At 40.7% G+C, this 19,576-nt stretch overlaps 1 protein-coding gene across 2 annotated transcripts in view; it reads left to right on the top strand.

Moving 5' to 3' along the window:
• The first annotated feature begins 1,270 nt into the window (after positions 1-1,270).
• The window catches only part of LOC100995139 (amphiphysin), a 246,390-nt gene continuing 228,084 nt past the window's right edge, over positions 1,271-19,576 (top strand). The window contains exon 1 of one of the 2 annotated variants that reach the window (XM_003812226.4): positions 1,271-1,533. In XM_003812226.4, coding sequence (XP_003812274.2) covers positions 1,465-1,533 — 69 coding nt within the window. In that variant the 5' untranslated portion in view covers positions 1,271-1,464. The remainder of the gene's footprint in view (positions 1,534-19,576) is intronic. The other variant, XM_003812227.4, reaches the window with a different exon arrangement.

The raw sequence follows: 19,576 nt of genomic DNA, 5'->3' as shown, positions 1-19,576 counted from the left end.
TAGCTGAATTAGCTGAACTTCCTATATGGTGTCACAGGAATCCCCAGAGTGCAAAACTTGCCTGGTTTCTAGGTTGGGTGGGTGGGGGGGGGGGAACTGGAATTACCACGGCGTCACTTTCACCACATCTTATTGATTAAAGCTGGCCATAGCATCATTCTAGAATCAAGGTGAGGGGACTACAGGGTGACACAAGAGTGAACACCAGGTGGCAGCTCGCTGAGGTCTACCAATGTAACAGTTTCCCCTAGAGGTACAGTAGGATGCTCACCTGGACTCATAGGATTCACTGTGAGTGACCACTTCTGACCTCTGTTTGCAGGGCACCACCTGACTTCTTCTCCTCACACTCTCAGTGAGAATAGAATATGAATAGTTTGACCACTGGTCAGAGCCAACAAGAGCTCTAGGTGTAGGGCAGGTTTATCCCTATTATTCGTACTTCTCCCAAGCATTAGTAAGAATAATAGGGATGGTGAGTCCCTGTTAAGGTTGCCAAAAGGTTTCCAAGGAAGCAACAAGTTAGCGGGGACTGGGTCTTCCATGGTTGATGCGAAGCTATAAGGGACTTGACTGTTCCATGCACCATTTCTTGAAGAGTAGTCTATTCTAAGGTTTCTGCCCAGCACAGGAATTTTGGAGATGACCAAAACACATCGCCTGTCTTCCGGAAGCTGACCTTTCTCAACGCGGACCTCCTCGCTCTGCTAACTCTTGTTTTAAAGTTTAAACAAGTGTCAGCGATGGTCTCTCCTCGCTTTGCTCTCCACACGCCTCTCTCCTGCAGCTCTGACTTGGTTGATTTCCCAGCCAGGGCCCCTCACTGGGCTGTGAGCCTCCTGAGGGTAGGGCGACCTCCATACCTTCTTCTGCAACACCCAGGGTGGATGGAGGGGCCTCTGTTAGCTGGAAACTTTTGGGAGCAGCAAGGGACCAGCCCCATCAGCTCCACTTCAGAGCAGTTCCAATCCAGCTGGCTTCCACATCCCCAGGGTTCTTCCCTTTTTTGTGTCCCCTATTTCTTTTTTTGCTGGAAAGAATCAGGTCCCCTCACTCTCCCCAAATACAAACTGCATTAAAAGAACCCCCGAGCTGCCCCTGGGCCCAGGGACTTCTGCTAGGCTTGGTTCCCTTTCTCCTCTCGAAACTCTTCTATCATCGAGGAGACAATCTGGCTTCTGGCTTTTCCCTCTCTTTTTCTTGGCCTCTTTCTCTTTCTTCCCCCGCCCCTTCTCCCCATGTCACAGCCAGTCCCGACGCATCCCGCCCCCGCTCTGTCGCTTTAAGCTGGTCCCGCCGCCGCGCCCCGCCCTCACCCCTCCGCGCTCCGCGGCTCCCCGCCGCTTCTCCCGCTCCTCCCCTGCTCGGCCCTCTCCTCCTCCTCCCGCTCCTCCTCCCGCTCCTCCGCGCCGCCGCCAGCCCCGCTGCGCGCTCTGCTCTTCACAGCTCCCCGGACCCGCAGCCATGGCCGACATCAAGACGGGCATCTTCGCCAAGAACGTCCAGAAGCGACTCAACCGCGCGCAGGAAAAGGTCAGCGGCGGGCGGCCGGGGCTGGGGCCGGGGACGCCAGGCGGGGGCTTGGCCGGAGGGCACCGGCTGCAGCTGTGCGGGGCCCGAGCCTCGGGGTGCGGCGCGCTGCGGAGCGGGGCCGGGGCCAGGGACGCTGGGACACCCTGCCCTCAGCTCGGTGACTGCAGCAAGGCGCCACCCGGGCGCCGCGGGGAGCGGGTCGGGAGGACGCAGCGCCAGGGACCCGCAGACCCTGGCCCCGGAGGCGCCGGATATGTCCAGCCCCGGAGCCGGCCCCGGGTTGCCGCTCTCCTGGCCCCAAGCCAGGCAACAGAAGTAGGAGGTGCGGCAGCTCGGCCGCTGCGCCCGGAGCAGAGCGCATCTCCCTGCGCTCGCATCTCCCCGGGCCGGCTCCCAGCGCGCCCGCAGGCAGCTCGCGGGGACGCGGCCCGCAGATCGGGGCGGGAGATTGCAGCAGCCGTCCTTCTTGCGGGGGATTTTGTGGCTACTTAAGTGCAGTAGACACGAACGATTTAACAGAGAAGCCACCAAAAATCTCCCAGGACCAATAGGGTAGGATCGTGATCACACAGTGCTGTCTGGTGAGTTCTGGAGTTCAAAACAGAGATCTAGATATACACACTTTTATTTTTGGTCTATATGTTTGTGTCCCTTTTGACTCCAGTGTCCTTCTTTAGAAGGTCAAAAATAAATATGACCTGAACCTAATAGTTCCTTTCTGCATATTTCTGCACAAAGAAGGACCTTTTATTGCATTTTAAAAAATCCAGATTGCACAAATTGGGTTCTCTGTTGTTTTGCAAGTCCCTCAGTAAATTGCGCACAGTAATTTATTTTTTTTCCCAGAGATGTGCATAAATGAAACCCAGGTCCGTAGCAAGCACAGCCCAAAGCAGGTGGAGGGGAGTTGTACCAGGCACCAGGCTTGCGTGGCTTCCCTGGTGACTGCTGTATATGACGGCCCTGAGGTCTTCATTTGTGTCCTGAGCAAAGGACATTTCCTTTATATTGTAGCTTGAGCCTTGTACTTGAAAATCAACACCGGCGAATGAGCCCCATGATTGGTATCACTTGAACTGTGTTCTCTTTCACGTGGCAGTATTTTCCGTCCCTAGGATATGGGGTGTTTAGCGTTTTCCTGTTTTATTGGAAGTCAGATTTGCCATGTTGCTCAGGATGGCAATGAATTTCCCTCTTCAGACCCAATCTCAATCTCAGGCTGCCTCCCCGTTCCGGCTGACTATGAGTTGCTGAGCAGAGGGGGCACTGATCCCTTTTGTCCCCAGGCCCAGAGGCTTGGTGGCTGCCTCTAGTCCCTCCCTCCACACATGCACACTCTCCATGCAGTAAGAGGATTGTATTTCTTTTAATATCTACCCAAGCTCATCCTGAACTAAAGTGATCCTCCTTCTGCCTCTCCCTCCGCAGCTGAATTAGCAAGGCTGCCTGCTGCCTTCCAGGCCCGGGTTACTTGTGCAGAAAGTAGCCAGGGATCTGCTGGCTTGGGATCTGGGCCAGGTTTTGTCATCCTTTTTCCACACTTCATTTTACCCACTTGTAGGTACTCCTCCTCCTGCCTTCCAAGTAATTACTTGACTCTTCGGTCTGAGGCTTTTCACTGAATCCACTTTCCATCTGTGAAGGAATTTAGTGATATGGTCTGCCTTTTCACATATTGAATTATTTCTTAATCTAGGTCACCAGCTGTTAATATGCTCAAAATAAATGAAAAGAAAACCTAATCTCTTACGGAGCATTCAAGTCCTGTGAATTGTCAAAACTCACTTTTTCACGATCAAGGTCAAGTGTACTTTATGACTGCAGTTGTGGATGGTGGTCAGTCTTCTATGGGAGCGGGGGTGAGAGACCCTCTTGGGGGTTTCAAGCGTCCTATTTTCTTCCCTGGGGAAAGGTGCTGATGAAAAGTGCCTGCCGCACCTAGTATAGAGGTTCAAACACTAAGAGGCTGAGAGTATAGGCTCTTCCCCAGGGTGAGTTCTGCCCCCCTTTCTGAGTCTGTGTAGCATCAGGATATGCTTGGCACAAAGAGAAAAGGGCATGTGGGCATCCAGGTAAAGCAGCCCAGCCCAAATGGAGGCCGCTGGAGAAAGGAAAGCACAGTATGTTACTGTCAGAGGCTCCATTAGACATATCCCCGCGTGATTCCCTCTTTCTACACCTTTGGCCTCTTCCTCTTCTCCAGAGAAGACTCTTCATCCCAATAACTATAGACCGTATATGTCCTTGAGACCCTTTGCTTCTTGTTTTTACAACCAAATTTTCTTAAAAGAGAGTCCACTCCCTTGACTTTCTTATCATCTGTGCTTCACCTAAAAGCTTGCATATGTTTAGGCTCCAACTGCATGTCTGAAATCACTTTTAGAGGTGACATGGCTTTTTAGGAATTTTAAATACGTTTTTTTCTTACTGAAAGTCAGTGAAGATTCACTGGAGAAAGGCTGAAATGTATTAGTCAGCAGAAAAAAAACACAAGGCTGAAATGTACATATAAGCAGAAAAAAACTCCAGCAAATTACGAAGCACATAATTCTACTACTCGGAAATTTTACTACCATTTGATATGTATCTGAGTAGATCTTTTTCCATGTGTGTATGTATTTATACAACCAAAACAGGCTCATTGCTGTATAGTTGAAGACCTGTTTATTTCACTTCATAATTATGAACATCCTTCTATACATGTACATATTTTCCATCAATATTTTAAATTATTGAACACTATTGGAATGTATGGATTATACTGAATGCCTTATCTTTTGAATATTCATTTTTCCAGTGTTTCTATATGGAAATACAAGTCAATGAGCAAATTTGTAGGGAGAATGTTTGCACACCTCTTTAATTATCTCCTTAGATAAATTCCTAGAAGAAGACTTATTGCGTCCAAGGTTTGCCTATTTTTATTATAGCTAGATTGCTTTCCAGAAAGGTGTACCAATTTACATTCTCATCAGCAGTCCATGAGACACTTGCCAACTCTGGATAATAAAATTTAAAACAATGTTTAGCTATGTCATTGGATAAAATTTGTTCATGATTAATTTCATTTGTTTGATTTTTAAAAAGCAAACTTTTTTTGCATTCATGTTTTTATTCTTGAATTGTGCTTTTATATTTTTGCCCGTTTTCTGTAGCAATTCTGTCTTGTTATTAGTAAGGGCAAAAACTTTATCAAGCCTAAGGGTTACAACCATTCTTTCTTCCTTTTCTATTTACTTTTAAATTGTTTGGTGATTTCTACTGAGAAAATGTTTTTGTTGATGTTTTATGTATATCCGCTTACATCTATTGGTTGGTTTTGTCTGGTTTCTCTTTTGTGTGGTTGAATTAGTCAGGATCCTGCTACATGCAGGTATCAGAAAGCTCAACCCAAACTGGCTTAAGGAAAAAAGGAATTTAATTGCTAATAATAATAATATCTAACAATTTATATATGGTTCTTGTACATATAAATTTAGATTAGCTTTTAATGAATAAAAGCTATATATTCACATAAGATATATGAATATCTTACCTATATTAGCCTATATACATATTCTTATACATATGTATATATAAAAGTATATGCAGACCATATCTTTCCTTTAGCTTTTTTTTTTTTTTTTTTTGAGACAGAGTCTCGCTCTGTCGCCCAGGCTGGAGTGCAATGGCGCGATCTCGGCTCACTGCAAGCTCCACCTCCTGGGTTCATGCCATTCTCCTGCCTCAGCCTGCCCAGTAGCTGGGACTACAGGTGCCCACCACCACGCTTGGCTAATTTTTTATATTTTTAGTAGAGATGGGGTTTCACCGTGTTAGCCAGGATGGTCTCGATCTTCCCAGTAGCTGGGACTACAGGTGCCTGCCACCACGCCCGGCTAATTTTTTTTTTTTTTTTGTACTTTTAGTAGAGACGGGGTTTCTCCGTGTTTGCCAGGATGGTCTCAATCTCCTGACCTCGTGATCTGCCCGCCTCAGCCTCCCAAAGTGCTGGGATTATAGGCGTGAGCCACCGCGCCTGGCCTCCTTCAGCATTTTTACAGAACTCTTTGGTATAACTCTCAATGGCCCAAACTGGGCCTTGTGCCTATCTCTGGAAGAAAAAACATCTCTGAGAGCAAGGGCCAGGACCACGGGTTGGACTGGTTGAATTGGGCCTGAGTCACGAGCCAGTGCGAAAGCCAGGAATGAAGATTCCCCTGAACGATATGGACTCTTAGTGGAGGAGGTAGGGAACTTAGAGTACAGAATGGGGAGTGGACACTGGGTGGCAAAATAAATGATATTCACAGAGGCGTCCCTGAAAGACCTTCTCCATCCCAGGTTTATATAAATAATCACATATTTAATATTTGTTTAACATTTTTGTGTGTGCAGTTAAAAAATATGTTAGTAAAAAGCTTATCATGAAAAACTGTATATCCTTTGCCTACTTTTTGATGGGGTTGTTTTTTTCTTGTAAATTTGTTTAAGTTCCTTGTAGATTCTGGATAATTAGCCCTTTGTCAGATGGATAGACAGCAAAAATTTTCTCCCACTCTGATGATAGTTTCTTTTACTGTGCAGAAGCTCTTTAGTTCAATTAGATCCCATTTGTCAATTCTGGCTTTTGTTGCAATTGCTTTTGGTATTTTAGTCATAGAGTCTTTGCCCATGCCTATGTCTTGAGTGGTATTGCCTAGGTTTTCTTCTAGGGTTTTTATGGTTTTAGGTTTTACATTTAAGTCTTTGATCCATCTTAATTTTTGTATAAGGTGTAAGGAAGGGGTCCAGTTTCTGTTTTCTGCATATGGCTAGCCAGTTTTCCCAGCACCATTTAGTAAATAGGGACTCCTTTCCCCATTGCTTATTTTTGCCAGATTTGTCAAAGATCAGATTGCTGTAGATGTGTGGTGTTATTTCTGAGGTCTCTGTTCTGTTCCAATGGTCTATATATCTGTTTTGGTACCAGTACCATGTTGTTTTGGTTACTGTAGCCTTGTAGTATAGTTTGAAATGGGGCTTAAAACCTAGATGATGGGGTTCATAGGTGCAGCAAACCACCATTGCACACATATACCTATGTGACAAACCTGCACATTCTGCACATGTATCCCAAAACTTAAGGTAAAATTTAAAAAAAAGAAAGAAAAATAAAAGTCCCCTGTTCCCCTCTCCTCAACCTACAATCTTGTTAGAGGCAATAGTGCTAACCATGAGATTTCTCAAAAATATGCTTATACAGCTATTTCTTGATCTATCTTTTAATGTATGGTGAAGATATGTAAATTTAACTTTTTTATTTCTCCTCTAGTTCTTCCCCTATACACTGAACAAAAATCGTTATTGCAAAAGATTACATTTTAAAGATTGAAGTCCAATTTTTATTGAATAAAGTGCACAAATCTTAAGTGTTCAGCTTCTTGAGTTTCTATGTATATGGATATCTGCATAGCTACCACCCAGATAAGTAACAGAATGTTTCTTCCATCCCAGTTACCTACCATTTCTTTTGCCTTTCTTGTTCTTTGTCATACCTTTTAAATTACTCTACTCTCTTTTCCCTGATGAGCACCTTTACATGTACTTATTGGTAATTTTGATATCTTCTTTTGTGAAGTTTCATTAAAGTCTCTTGCCAGTATTTTATTTGGGTTGCTTGTCTTTTTTCTGTTGCTGTTTAGTTTTCTATGTATTCAGGATATGAGTTCTTTATCAGGTGGACATCTTATATTTTCTTCCAGACAGTGCCTTGCTTTTTTACTTTCTTAGTGGTACCCTTTGATGAGTGGCAGTTTAAAGTTTTCATGAAGTCTTATGTAAGGATTAAGTTTTTCATGCAGCTTTTTGTTTTTCCTGGAGTTAATAATTGCCTTGCCTTTAAAAATTTGCTTATTTTTTAAATGAACTTTAAAAAGTTGTTTCTTCTTGCTTCATCAGATATGTCAAATGTTTATCAATATTATTGTTCGAGGTTCAATATATCAAATAATGTAATTGCTCATTTTCTCATCCTGGAGATATCCTTTTTGGAAGCCTCTGCCCTTTTGTGGTAATCTGGGCTGATTTTTCTGTAGACCTGTTGCATACATGTCATCCTGGGTCTTCTTTTGCCAGTGTTGGGGTTGAGGAATGGACCTGAAATCTCAAGTATCCTGTATTCCCGGGCTTTCAGACAGTCCCCTGTTGTCAGTGTTGTGCTTCATTCTTACCTTCTATGGTGTGTGGTGTGTGGTGGGACCAGGTCCTAACCCTGAGTGTGTTTGTGTGTGTAACTGTGCGGTGAGAATTGGTTGCTTTTTCATTGGTTGTTCCTGTACAGGCACACTTTTTTTTCCTTATAGTTTCCTCTGTTCTGCTGACTTGTTTCCATTCTTTCATCTTTTTTGGCATCTGTAAAATGTATGGAACTCTCGTATTCACTAATGCTGGCTTTCTTGTTCTTGTCCTTGTATGTTCATAATTTTTTATTCCTTTACTGTTGCTTTAGTTGGGCTTTGGAATGAGATGGAAATAAGCCCATGCAGTCAGCCTGCCATGTTTAACCAGATGCCTTTTTATTTAAATACTTGATCTCTCTGGGATTTATTTTTTTATTATTTTTATTTATTTATTTTTTTGCCCATCTTCTTCTATTTGTGAAATCCAGTGGCATTTATCTGGTCTTAACTCTCTTTGACCTCTATGCAATATTTAAATCAGTGAAGCACTGCCTTTAAACATTTTTTTTTTTTTACTGTAGTGAGCAGGATACTCGGGAGGCTGAGGTAGAAGAATCGCTTGAACCGGGAGGGCAGAGGATGCAGTGAGCCGAGATTGTGCCACTGCACTGCAGCCTGGGCGACAGAGCGAACTCCATCTCAATAATAATAATAATAATAATAATAATAATAATAATAATAATGGAGTTAGACTATTTAAATTCTAAGGACCTGCCCAGTTTGATATTCTTTGTGTCATTTTCTCTGTCCCAAGTGATTATTATATAATTGTCTTAGGTGCAATTTTTTTTCATGCATTACATCTTCCAAACTAAATTGTAGGTACTTGAGGACAAGGACCAAATATCTTGCGAATTGTATGTACTCAGTGACGATGTACTGATTTGCCTTTCCATATCCTTGCATGTTAACTTCCCACTCCTGCAAACACATTGTCTTAAAGAATCCTTCCACGATTCTTTCTGTGACTTTTGTGAAATTATCATAAGGGTTTCATCGTCATTTACTTTGTCATTTTGTGAAAATAGTACAGCAAATGTAATTACCCTTATGGATTCTATACATGGTGGGAATGCTATAAATATTAGGCTGAATCATGTGGAATTGTCATATTTGTGAGTCAAACAGTCAAATATTGGCAGAGTCATGTGCTTCGGCGCAATGTTGATTGAGTGATATGGTAAGAAAACAATGTTGTCTCCTTCCATCTGTCTGGTTGTGTGACATTTGGATTCTTTTTCAATTGTCGCTTTGCCGATGCCTGCATTTTTCGTTCTCAAGGAGAAACATTGTGGATGGTGTGCGTGTATAAAAAGAATGGGAGAAGGAAGATCCTCCTCTGTCAAGGAGATTTGTACTGTGAGGCCCAGGGCCCATCTGTAGAAGAGTAGTTTATATGGCCACGTTTACTTCCGAGGACACTTCAGAGACCAAATCTCTGAGACATATCGGGGTTTCTCTTTTTTCAGATCATCTGAAATCTCTTTTGTTGCCTGCATCATGTTTTACAAAGCTTATGCCTTCTTTTCCACTAGGGTTATTTTCTCTGGCTGTATTAGAAACTTCAAAAATTAAAAATAATAATTATGGGACATTCTTAACAGAGTAGAGTTTCCTTCTTCTGCCTTTTTTATTAATGCAAACATATATATACTAATGTATCCTTCTTTCTCTAGGAATGAGTACAACAGAAAATAAGAACTGTAGGAACTCAGATTTTAACGTTAATAAAAGTTACCATTCTCCTTTAACACAAGCATATTTGGTTACATTTGAAAACTAGCTTTTTTAATAGACCAAACAACTTGTCATAGCTGAGATATTTGTATAAACAATATGGCCCCCTTTACTTGGTGTATGAAATTAGATCCCATTTCTTTAAATATTCAAATTAAATGATTTCTCCTTCCTACCCAATTATTATGAAAATCTCTTACTCCTCCCGGGGGTCTCTGTCTCTTGTGATAATTTCAGGAACCCAGGGTGAGTTTCCCTTCTTTAAATGAGTCGGTGGTTTTTACTACAGCCTTGTGAGAAAGGGTCCCTAATGTGAGTCCAGCATTTGGATACCGTTCTTATCCCTGGATGAGCACTGCAGGGAACAAGAGCACAGTACGGTGCCCTCACCAGTGGGTCTTAGGGTGGAGGCAGGGGCTGGAAGCCTCTCTCTCCTGGGTTAGACTCAGCTTCAGTATGTCTGAGCTCCACATATGTGAGCTCTTTACAAATGAATATCCATGAATATTATACAAACCATTCCCAAATTATACAAGCCATTCTCAAATTTACTTGTGCATATACACATACAAATTCCCCCTCCGCCAAGATTTGCTTATAGTGCCCGTGTTCCAAAGTTAGGAAAGATTCAGTATCCTCACACATTGTGCCTAGAATTATCTATTTCATTCCACTCTACTCTTCCACTTTTGAGAAAATTATCTTTGGGATATACTAAATTTATTCTAAGCCCACAATTTGAAAAACGCTACCCTAGCGGACCTCTGGTATCCATTCCTGTAAGTTGACTATCTTTTGGGCCATTGCAGTTCATCTAAGAGGATGTGTGTGTGTGTGTGTGTGTGTGTGTGTATGTATTCATACATACAAATATATAGTTACATATATTACATGCGTTCATATATATGACTAAATTTCAAACAGGAAATATTGTGAAGTACCTTAGGAGAAAATAAGTAGAGAAGGGAAAGAATCTTTCTTAAAATGATGCATTTTTCTGATATTTTAAAGTCTGGAAATTTCCACCTTACTGTCCAAACACAATTTTAAAAGACTTTCTAGCCATTTACACTAGGGGCCACCTGCATAGAACTTCTGAGAAAATAAGTGGCCCAGTGGGCTCCTGTAAAAGGGACAAAAGATGTAAAGATTCCTGGTGTTGCAGATATCATTTTTCCTACATTCTCAGTAAATGGCTAACATTTACATAATGGAAATGCTGTCACCACAGAGTTTAAGGAATTTACCCATGAAAGAATATAGTAAGACCATCTATACAGCATCATGCAAAATTGAAGTGATAATAATCACGATTTTCTGAGACTGCATCTGTGGGCCACCTTTCCACATGGAAATGCTGAAACATCATTCTTATTGATTTGAAATCTAAATTTAAGTGTACTATTTGGCTGTAGATGTACTTCCTGAACACAAATTGACCAAATCTCTTCTGAGGAATGATGTCGTATAAAGCCATGGATAAGATCTTAGTTTTGAAATATTTGCTATGTGATAATCATATATCAATTTTGATCACCCTGAACCTACTTAGAACAGATGTACAAAAACGAGAAAACCACCATTTTGGTCATTTACAACTTACTCTCATGCAGTTATTTAGTTGAAAGCTGAGTTCATAAATGGGAAGCGCTTGAATATATAATAATTTAACAAATTAATAAATATATATATGATTTTTCCCTATCTTTACGTGCCTATAATGATTTAATAAAATAAGCATAGACCCATGCATAAATGCACTTTTATCAAGGCACCTAAAAGTTTTTGAGTAAAGGATGTTAAATTCATATGCTTTATTAGTTATCTATTCTATTGTCAAGTCAATCTGGTAGAATTCATTTATTTAGAGCCATTTATTGAGAATCTAATATGTGGAAGGCACTTGCTAGAGACTCATAATATAGCAGTTGACAGAGCTGTCCTGGTTGAGCATACAGAGCAGCAGGAGTTGATAGTGAGATAAACTTTTGCACACACTACTAAGTACGTAGTTATTAGTTAAAAATAGTAATTTTAACTTAAGTATGATAAAAATACAGTTTAGTATGTAACTAGGGAACTAATCTAGAGTCAGAGGATTTGAACACAAGTTACTTAAAGTAGGTAGATTTCAAGCTAAGATCCTAAGAATGAATTGTAGCCATCAGACAAGAGGAGTAAGGGTGTGCTGATTACAGGAGTCAGGAAGCATTCTATACCTCTGACACTTTGTCCTTACTCCTTGAGCATAAATAATAACTGTAGAATAGAGAATTGACTGCAGACACTGGCCTTATAAATGATCTCTTCTATCATTTGGATATTTAACTAGGCAAAGTGGACCCTAATTGGGATGGTCCTGCCGTGGTAGCAATCCCTCGTTTGTTTGATCAGATTTTTACCCTTACCTGTTGAAGGGTCCTTCTGGGGCATAGTTGCCCCCTTGACACAGAGCCAGGACACTGGTTCAGAGCTGACTTGCCCTCTGAACTATCTGTCATCCAAAATCCTTTTTTACAACAGCAGAAAACTCCAACCCAGTATGCTTTCATGAATTTGTTGAGAGAAGGGTCTCTTATTTTAAACCATCAGAAATCCAAAAAAAAGAAAGCCCTTATCAAATTCTTAAGTGTCACCCATCTATAAAGATGCTTTTGTCTTTAAAAGTCTTAATTGCATTTGGATGCCTAACATTTAATCAACATTTAATCAATTGCACGTGTGTGTGTGTATGTATGTATGTATGTATATATATAGCATAGATGCATAGATGGTCCAAACCTTGGGAGGATCTCCCAACTTATGGCAGCACTGCCTAGGATGTTGAAGAACAGTGTAATACCTTTCCCTGTAATTACTCTGTAATTCCTCAATATATGAAACATCTGTGTAAGACATCCTGCTTCTTTAACACACACACAGACACACACACACACACACACACATATATATATCTCCAATGAATTGGTATATAATGTACACGGGGGTGGGGCAGAGAGGGAAGGAGGGAAGGAGAGAGAGAGTGAATGAGCGAGAGAGAAATATAATTAAGGCTGGCAACTTGACTTAATTATGGGTATTGACTTGATTATTTTGCAGGCAGTGGTCTTGGACTTAGGAATAATCAGCTTCAGGTGATTTGCAGCTTGGAAGGAATCCTAAATTAGGGAAGAGAATCTTTCATAGCAGACAATCTTTTCCTCTATCTGATAATGGTTACAAACCTTTAAATAGCGTAGATGGTCCAAACCTTGGGAGGATCTCCCAACTTATGGCAGCACTCCTAGGATGTTGAAGAACAGTGTAATACCTTTCTCTGTAATTCCTCTGTAATTCTTTAATATATGAGACATTTGTGTAAGACATCCTGCTTTTTTAACCTACAGATTTTATAACACAATATTTTCTCTGAGAGTCTCTAGGAAAATGGTATCCAGAGTTCTGTTTCCATCCCTTTATAAAATGCTTGTGACCATGGGGACCACTGGCATTCCTAAACTATAGGTTGAGACCTAAGTCCTTGTAGGGCTCTCCTGGGGACATATATTGGCCCATAGTTGTTCCTGTTAAGCATAGACAGTGAATCCATTGTAGGTGGAGAAAATATTTTATGTGACTTTAATCTTTTAAAATTTGTTGAGGCTCATTTTATAGTCTAGCATATGGCCTATCCTGGAGAATCTTCCATGTACGCTTGAGAATAACTGTTTTTTGCTGTGTTGGGTAGAGTGTTCTATAGATGTGTGTTAGGATGAGTTGGTTTGTTTTCTTGTTGATCTTCTATCTAGATGTTCTATCCATTATTGAAACTAAGGTATTGGAGTCTTCAGTTATTATTGTTGAATTGTCTATTTCTTTCTTCAGCTCTGTCAGTTTATCCTTCATGTATTTTAGTGCTCTTTTATTAGGTGCATAGTTATATTTGTTATATCTACTTCATAGATTGACCTTTTTGTCATTATTAAATGTCCTTCTTTGTCTCTAGTAGTAACTTTTGTCTTAAAGTCTATTTTTATCTGATACTGTTATAGCCATTCCAGTTTTCTTTTGTTTACTATAATATTTGCATGATGTATCTTTTTTTTTATTTAAGAGACAGGGTCTTGCTCTGTCACTCAGGCTGGAGTACAGGCATGATCATAACTCACTGCAGCCTCGAATTCCTGAACTCAAGCAATCCTCCTGCCTCAGCCTCCTGAGTAGCTGGGACTGCAGGCACTTGCCACCATGCCTGGCAGCATGAGATATCTTTTTCATCCTTGTACTTTCAACTTATTTGTGTCTTTGAATCTAAATGTTGTCTCTCATAGACAGTATTTTGTTAGATTTTTTGGATCAATTTTGCCAATCTCTGCCTTTTAATTGGAGTATTAAGTCTATTTACATTTTACATAATTAACTGAAAAGACAGGATTTATGTTTGTCATGTATATCTTATTTCTCTTTGTTGCTTTATTTTTCATGCCTGCTTTTGGTGTTAAATAGATATTTTCTGGTATGGTCTTTTAATTCCCTTGTTGTTTCTTTTACAAATAGGTTTTGAGTTATTTTCTTAGTGGTTGCCCTGGGATTACAGTTAACATCTACATTTGTCACAATAGAGGTCAGATTAATACTATCTCAATTTCAATAGTATATAACATTTTTCTCCTGTGTAGCTCCATTTTCTCTCTTTTGTTGTATTGTGATTGTCAAACACCTTACATGTTTATATATTTTATGTTCATCAACAAGATTTATAGTAATTGCCTTATGCAACTCTTTTTTTTTGAGATGGAGTCTCACTCTGTCACCCAGGCTAGAGTGCAGTGGCATGATCTCGGCTCACTGTAAGCTCTGCCTCCCGGTTTCATGCCATTCTCCTGCCTCAGCCTCCCGAGTAGCTGGGACTACAGGTGCATGCCACCACACGTGGCTAATTTTTTGTTTTTTTTTTTTTTTTTTTTTTTTTAGTAGAGATGGGGTTTCACCATGTTAGCCAGGATGGTCTTGATCTCCTGACCTCATGATCCGCCCGCCTCAGCCTCCCAAAGTGCTGGGATTATAGGTGTGAGCCACTGCACCCGGCCTATGCAACTCTTTTAAATCAGATAGAATCATAATGAGTTATAAGCAATAATGCATTTATACTGTCTTTTGCATTAACCTATGTTGTTACTGCATATTTCAAAAATATATTTTTCTTATGAAATGGACTCTGTTTAATAAACAATTATTAACTCATTTGCTCATTAAAAAATAAAGCAAGATCATAGTACGAGATGTCTAGTGTTACTAACACATTTATTAAGCATAACTCCAGCTAAACATAAAGTAATATAAGGAACTAATTAGTTTTTAGCCATAGTATAAATAAAGTTACACTTACTGTCTGCTAACTGGTTTGGATTATTGAGGAAATGTTTCATACTCCCCTTAGTAGTTTTACAATTCCAGTTTTTTTTTTCCATTCCATAGTTAGGAGCTACTAAGTATTACTTATGATACCTCAAGATATATGCAACATCTTATACCTTTTTTCTGGGTGCCTGTAACTTTTATCAGGTTTTCAAAAAGATCTATGACTTAAAAAGCATAAACACCAACAATGAGTCTAAAGTATTAAGGGACTCTTGGCTTAAATATTTCTGCAACACTTGAAGAGCAGGAAGGAGAATTAAGTCATCAGTGGATGATAGAGCTGCTGGCACCTGGGCACCCAGCATGGTTTATTCTTGGTTTGGTTATGGTCCTTGCCCTTGAAGACTCAGATTTTCTAGGTCCCTCAGGATTTGGCCCAAGTATTGTGATAGTTTCAACATAAATGCGTGGTGCACGCCTTCTGCCACTCCAGGTTCCTTGTCACACATCTCTAAAATAATTATTTTGATCTGTTATTTAGGGGATAATAAAATTTCTTAAGGTAATTCAGTTTTTGAGTCACCACAGCCTATGACTTTTTCTAGTTGTCCATTTCATGGCATCTAGAGATCTTTGTTTAGAGGTGGCCCAGGTAAATGAGAGGAACCCTCTATCAGAGGTGACCAGGGGAAGTCTACATTTATTTCCAACGTACATTAGATGATGCCCTGTAGAGTTTGGGTGTAGATCAGCCCCCCTGGGGTAACACACATTCCTCTCACACCTTGCTTCCTTAAATTGAAGTAGAAAAGACTGTACACGTGTGTTGTTTTGAAGCTTTTATAATGAGGTATGAAATACATGTAGTAAGTAGCAAAAATCTTAGCCGTACAGCTTCATACATTTTTATATATGTAAAAATTTTATGTAAAATATTTCTAAATCAAAATCTATATCTACATCTACATTATCTATATTTATATCTACATCTATCTGTATCTATATCTTATCTATATCTATCCTGTGTTACTGCTACTCAGATGAAGTCACAGGGCAATTCCAGAATCCATTAGCTCCTCCATGCCTCTTCCCAGCTAATACCTCCTCTCCTCTGCTCACTTCCTACTACCAGGTAGCCACTATTCTGATTCTAACCCCATAGATTAATTTCAGTTGTTCTTGAACCTTGTATAAATGGAATCATATAGTATATACTCTTATGAATTTTACTTCTTTTGCTCCTCATCATGTATTGAGATTCATCCGTATTACCATCTGTAGGAGCAGTTCCTTCTTTTTTTATTGATAAATTATATTATAGTGTACAATATCCCACAATTTATTTACCCATTCTTCACCTGTTAGGCATTTCGTCTGTTTCCAGTATTAGGCTATGGTGAATAAGGCAGCTGAACACATCTTATACATGTCTATTGGTAGAAAAAACCACTTATTTATCTTGGGTTAATACCTGAGAGTGGAATGAATGATTCATTAGGGTAGGCCCTCTTTAGCTTATAGAGATGGTACCAAACAGTTTTCCAAAGTTGCATCAAATTTATAGTCCTGTCCACAGTTGTGAGAATTTAGAAAGCCTATATTTTCATGTTCTAAGTTTGATTTCGCTAACCGAGTTGTATTTTTTTCACTCCTGCATCCCCATGGGACTCATATTTGTTTAGTGATAATTGATTTTATCTTTATATATTTCACACATAATCGTAGGGACATTTCTCTCATGAACTGTCCACATTTTGTGTTTGAGTCAGGTGGGGGAGTGGTCGCCATTTTAAACTCAGACTACGACTTGCTTGTGCAGAGGAGATGTACACATGGTGTCTGTGTAGATGATTGGGGGAAGGATTGTGATACAGCTAGTCTCGTGGTGTCAGAGGCTCTTTGGTGTGCCATATTCTGCCTCCTGTCCTCTGGGAGCAGTGTCCTATGCTCACATGAGTGGTGTTCCCTGCATGTATATGTGGTTCATTAACTCATGATCTCCATCTTTGGCTCTAGCGGAGAGCAGTGGCATGGCATGCACCCACTGGCTCAGGCTCACCTTCATTTCTCTGCCATCTGGCTGCACTGACATTGGGCTCTGATCCCCAGCCCTTGCTACAGAACCATGTGGCCACTGCTATAGTAGCTAACCTGCTGTGTCTTCACTACATGAGTATTAAGGGCAGCTGGGGTAATCTCAACTTCTGGTCTCCTTAGCCTGGCTACACTGTGCAGCTACAGGATGTAACTGTGCCCTAGGCTGGTGAGAGGGGCAGCCCAAGAAGTGATCTTTCCACAGTGTTCAGTGGGGCATAAGGACTGTAGCTCCCCTCTGACCCTGACATTATCCTCACTTCTCAGGGAGGAGAGGAGAAAATTGGGGTATATTTTCTTCCACTTTTGTTTCTCTTTTCTGCAGAGGGGAAGGCTTTCTTCTTCCTTCTGTTATATCCTCCTGTGGCAGAGCTTGCCAGGCACCATGGATGAAGGGGGCACGTTCATTCCACTTTGGGAAAGAGGGCTCTATGAGCTGGGGCTTCCAGGTTTTATCTCCCTTTTTAGCCTTAATGAAGGGTAATGGAAAATTTGCACTCAAGGTATCTTCATTCTTGTACCAAGCCCAGTTAGCATAAAGAATTGGGTGTTTCCCCTGCTAGGCTCTGTGATGAGCAGTCCCATATATTAACTCATTTCACCCTCCTAGTGAACCTATGAAGTAGGTGCTATTATTATCCCTATCTTACAGATGAACAGACTGAAGCACAGAGAGGAATGGTTAGGCAATTTGCTTGAGACTACTTAGCTAGTTAAATATGGAATTGATCTTGGAAGTCTCATTTGACTTTGCAGTGCAATGTTCTTTTCATCAGTTCTGGTGAAGTTATTCTGCAATATTGAGTTGGGAGAATGTCAGGTGTCATGTAGTGTAGGGGAGTAATTCCAAGTGGTCTGGAACCTGAAAAGGTTTTATGCCTTTACATTTCATTCATTGCTTTATGTGTCATTATACTTATATCACTGGGACCTTCCAGTTACCTTCTTTTTAACTTTGGAGAGGGTTTTCTTTAATATACTGGACTTTCCTAAAGTGGGGCAAACTGATGTGATAATCAGCTCTTTTTGGTTGCACAGTAGTTGTATCCCAGCAACTTAAACTGCTTTAATAAATCTGATGCCTAAGGTCTTGTGGGATCTGGGAAAGAGGCACTTCTACCTCGGGGCCTTAGTGCCTCGAAAGATGGTTTGGAAAAATCATAAAGAATGCTTGAGTATCTGAGTTAATTTCATTTCTTACAAGATGAACATCTTACAAAACCTTTACAGCTCATCCTAAGTTGAACACCAGAAATAAAGATGTGCCTCCAAATATGACCTTACAGACTGAGAAAGATGAGAGCAAAGCCTGGATGCATGTGCTCTACCAATTGGCAAAGGGCCGATTTCTCCAAAGGGCAGATGTTTCCCAGGCCATCAGAGAACTCATGCATGTTCTATATCTGCTTCTTAGCAACTTCCATATGCCAAGAATTCTGATTTCCACTTAATTTAAGCTTACTTCAATAGCTCAATTTTCATCTTTCCAGGTGCTTTTCCAGAGCTTTCCAGTTCAGTCAATTTTACATGATCCATCATGGAAACTGCAGGATTGTATGCCAATTGCAATTCTTTTCCTTACTATATGTCAGAGATTGCAGGTTGCCTCCAGTGTCAATTCCTCCCTTTTCATTTAGTAATAAAATTCCAACTTTTGCTGGGATATAACTACCCATATATGATAAATGATAGCATTTCACAGCATCATTTGTGGCTAGATGTGTCATGTGGCTAACCTCTCATCAGTGGGAGATGTGCAGAAGGTGCATAGAAAACTTCTAGGTCTTGATCCTAAGGGGAGAGGTTTGTGTTCCACTGCTGCCTTTCCCTTTCCCAGTCTTTGGATGTGGATGTCATGGTGGGAGGTGGGGCTGTGACCTTTAGACTATGGGGTGGACTCCTGCCATGTCACATGTTGAGTACAGCAGGAATATGAGCATGGAGGAGCATGGGTCCTCTGTACTATGGAACTGCTGTGGCATCCTGGGTTCCTTACACTAGCACAGTTGCATGAGGAAGCAGGAGACTTCTATATCTACAGAAGCTGCTATTTTTTTTTTTTTTGGCTTTTATTCCTGCAGCTAAACCTCTGTCCTAAGGTTTACTTTGAACCGTTTGAAATTGCCATTTTTCTGTGAATCAAAATTTGTCGAATATCAGCAATCTCATACAGTTCAACTTAAGAATATACTTTCACTTGTAAAAATTGAATTTTGCACCTACTGTCTGAGGCTGCATACTGTGGAAGTGGAGAGCATTTTATGAAAGGTTCAGAGATGATTCAGGCATGGTGGAGAAATACTCTCAGCTCAGAACAGGGGATAATGAGCAGGTGCTTGATTGCTTAGAAATTATCCCAATTATCTGTTAAAAAGATTGATCTCTTTAGTTAAGACCTCCTTGGAAGCATTGTCAGGTACTTTTAGTCTAATTAGTTGGAAGGCAGCCACCTCAATACAGAGCTTTACAATTTGGCCCCTGGGCAGTATTTCTATTTGAATTGTGAGGTGAAAGTTCTACCTGTATTGGGTCCTATGCCATGGTAGGTATGATGATGCTGTAAGGGGACTATTTGGAGTTGGCCAAGACGTTTTAGAAAGGGTGACTTTGGTAAAATATAAGCTGAAATGCTAGAATTACAGAAAGATTTTGGTACAATTTATTTGGAAGCA

This window comes from Pan paniscus, chromosome 6 (assembly GCF_029289425.2).
Source record: "Pan paniscus chromosome 6, NHGRI_mPanPan1-v2.0_pri, whole genome shotgun sequence".
NCBI classification, from domain to species: Eukaryota; Metazoa; Chordata; class Mammalia; order Primates; family Hominidae; genus Pan; species Pan paniscus.
The sequence above is the reverse complement of the archived record's forward strand: the minus strand, read 5'-3'. Positions and strand labels throughout refer to the sequence as shown.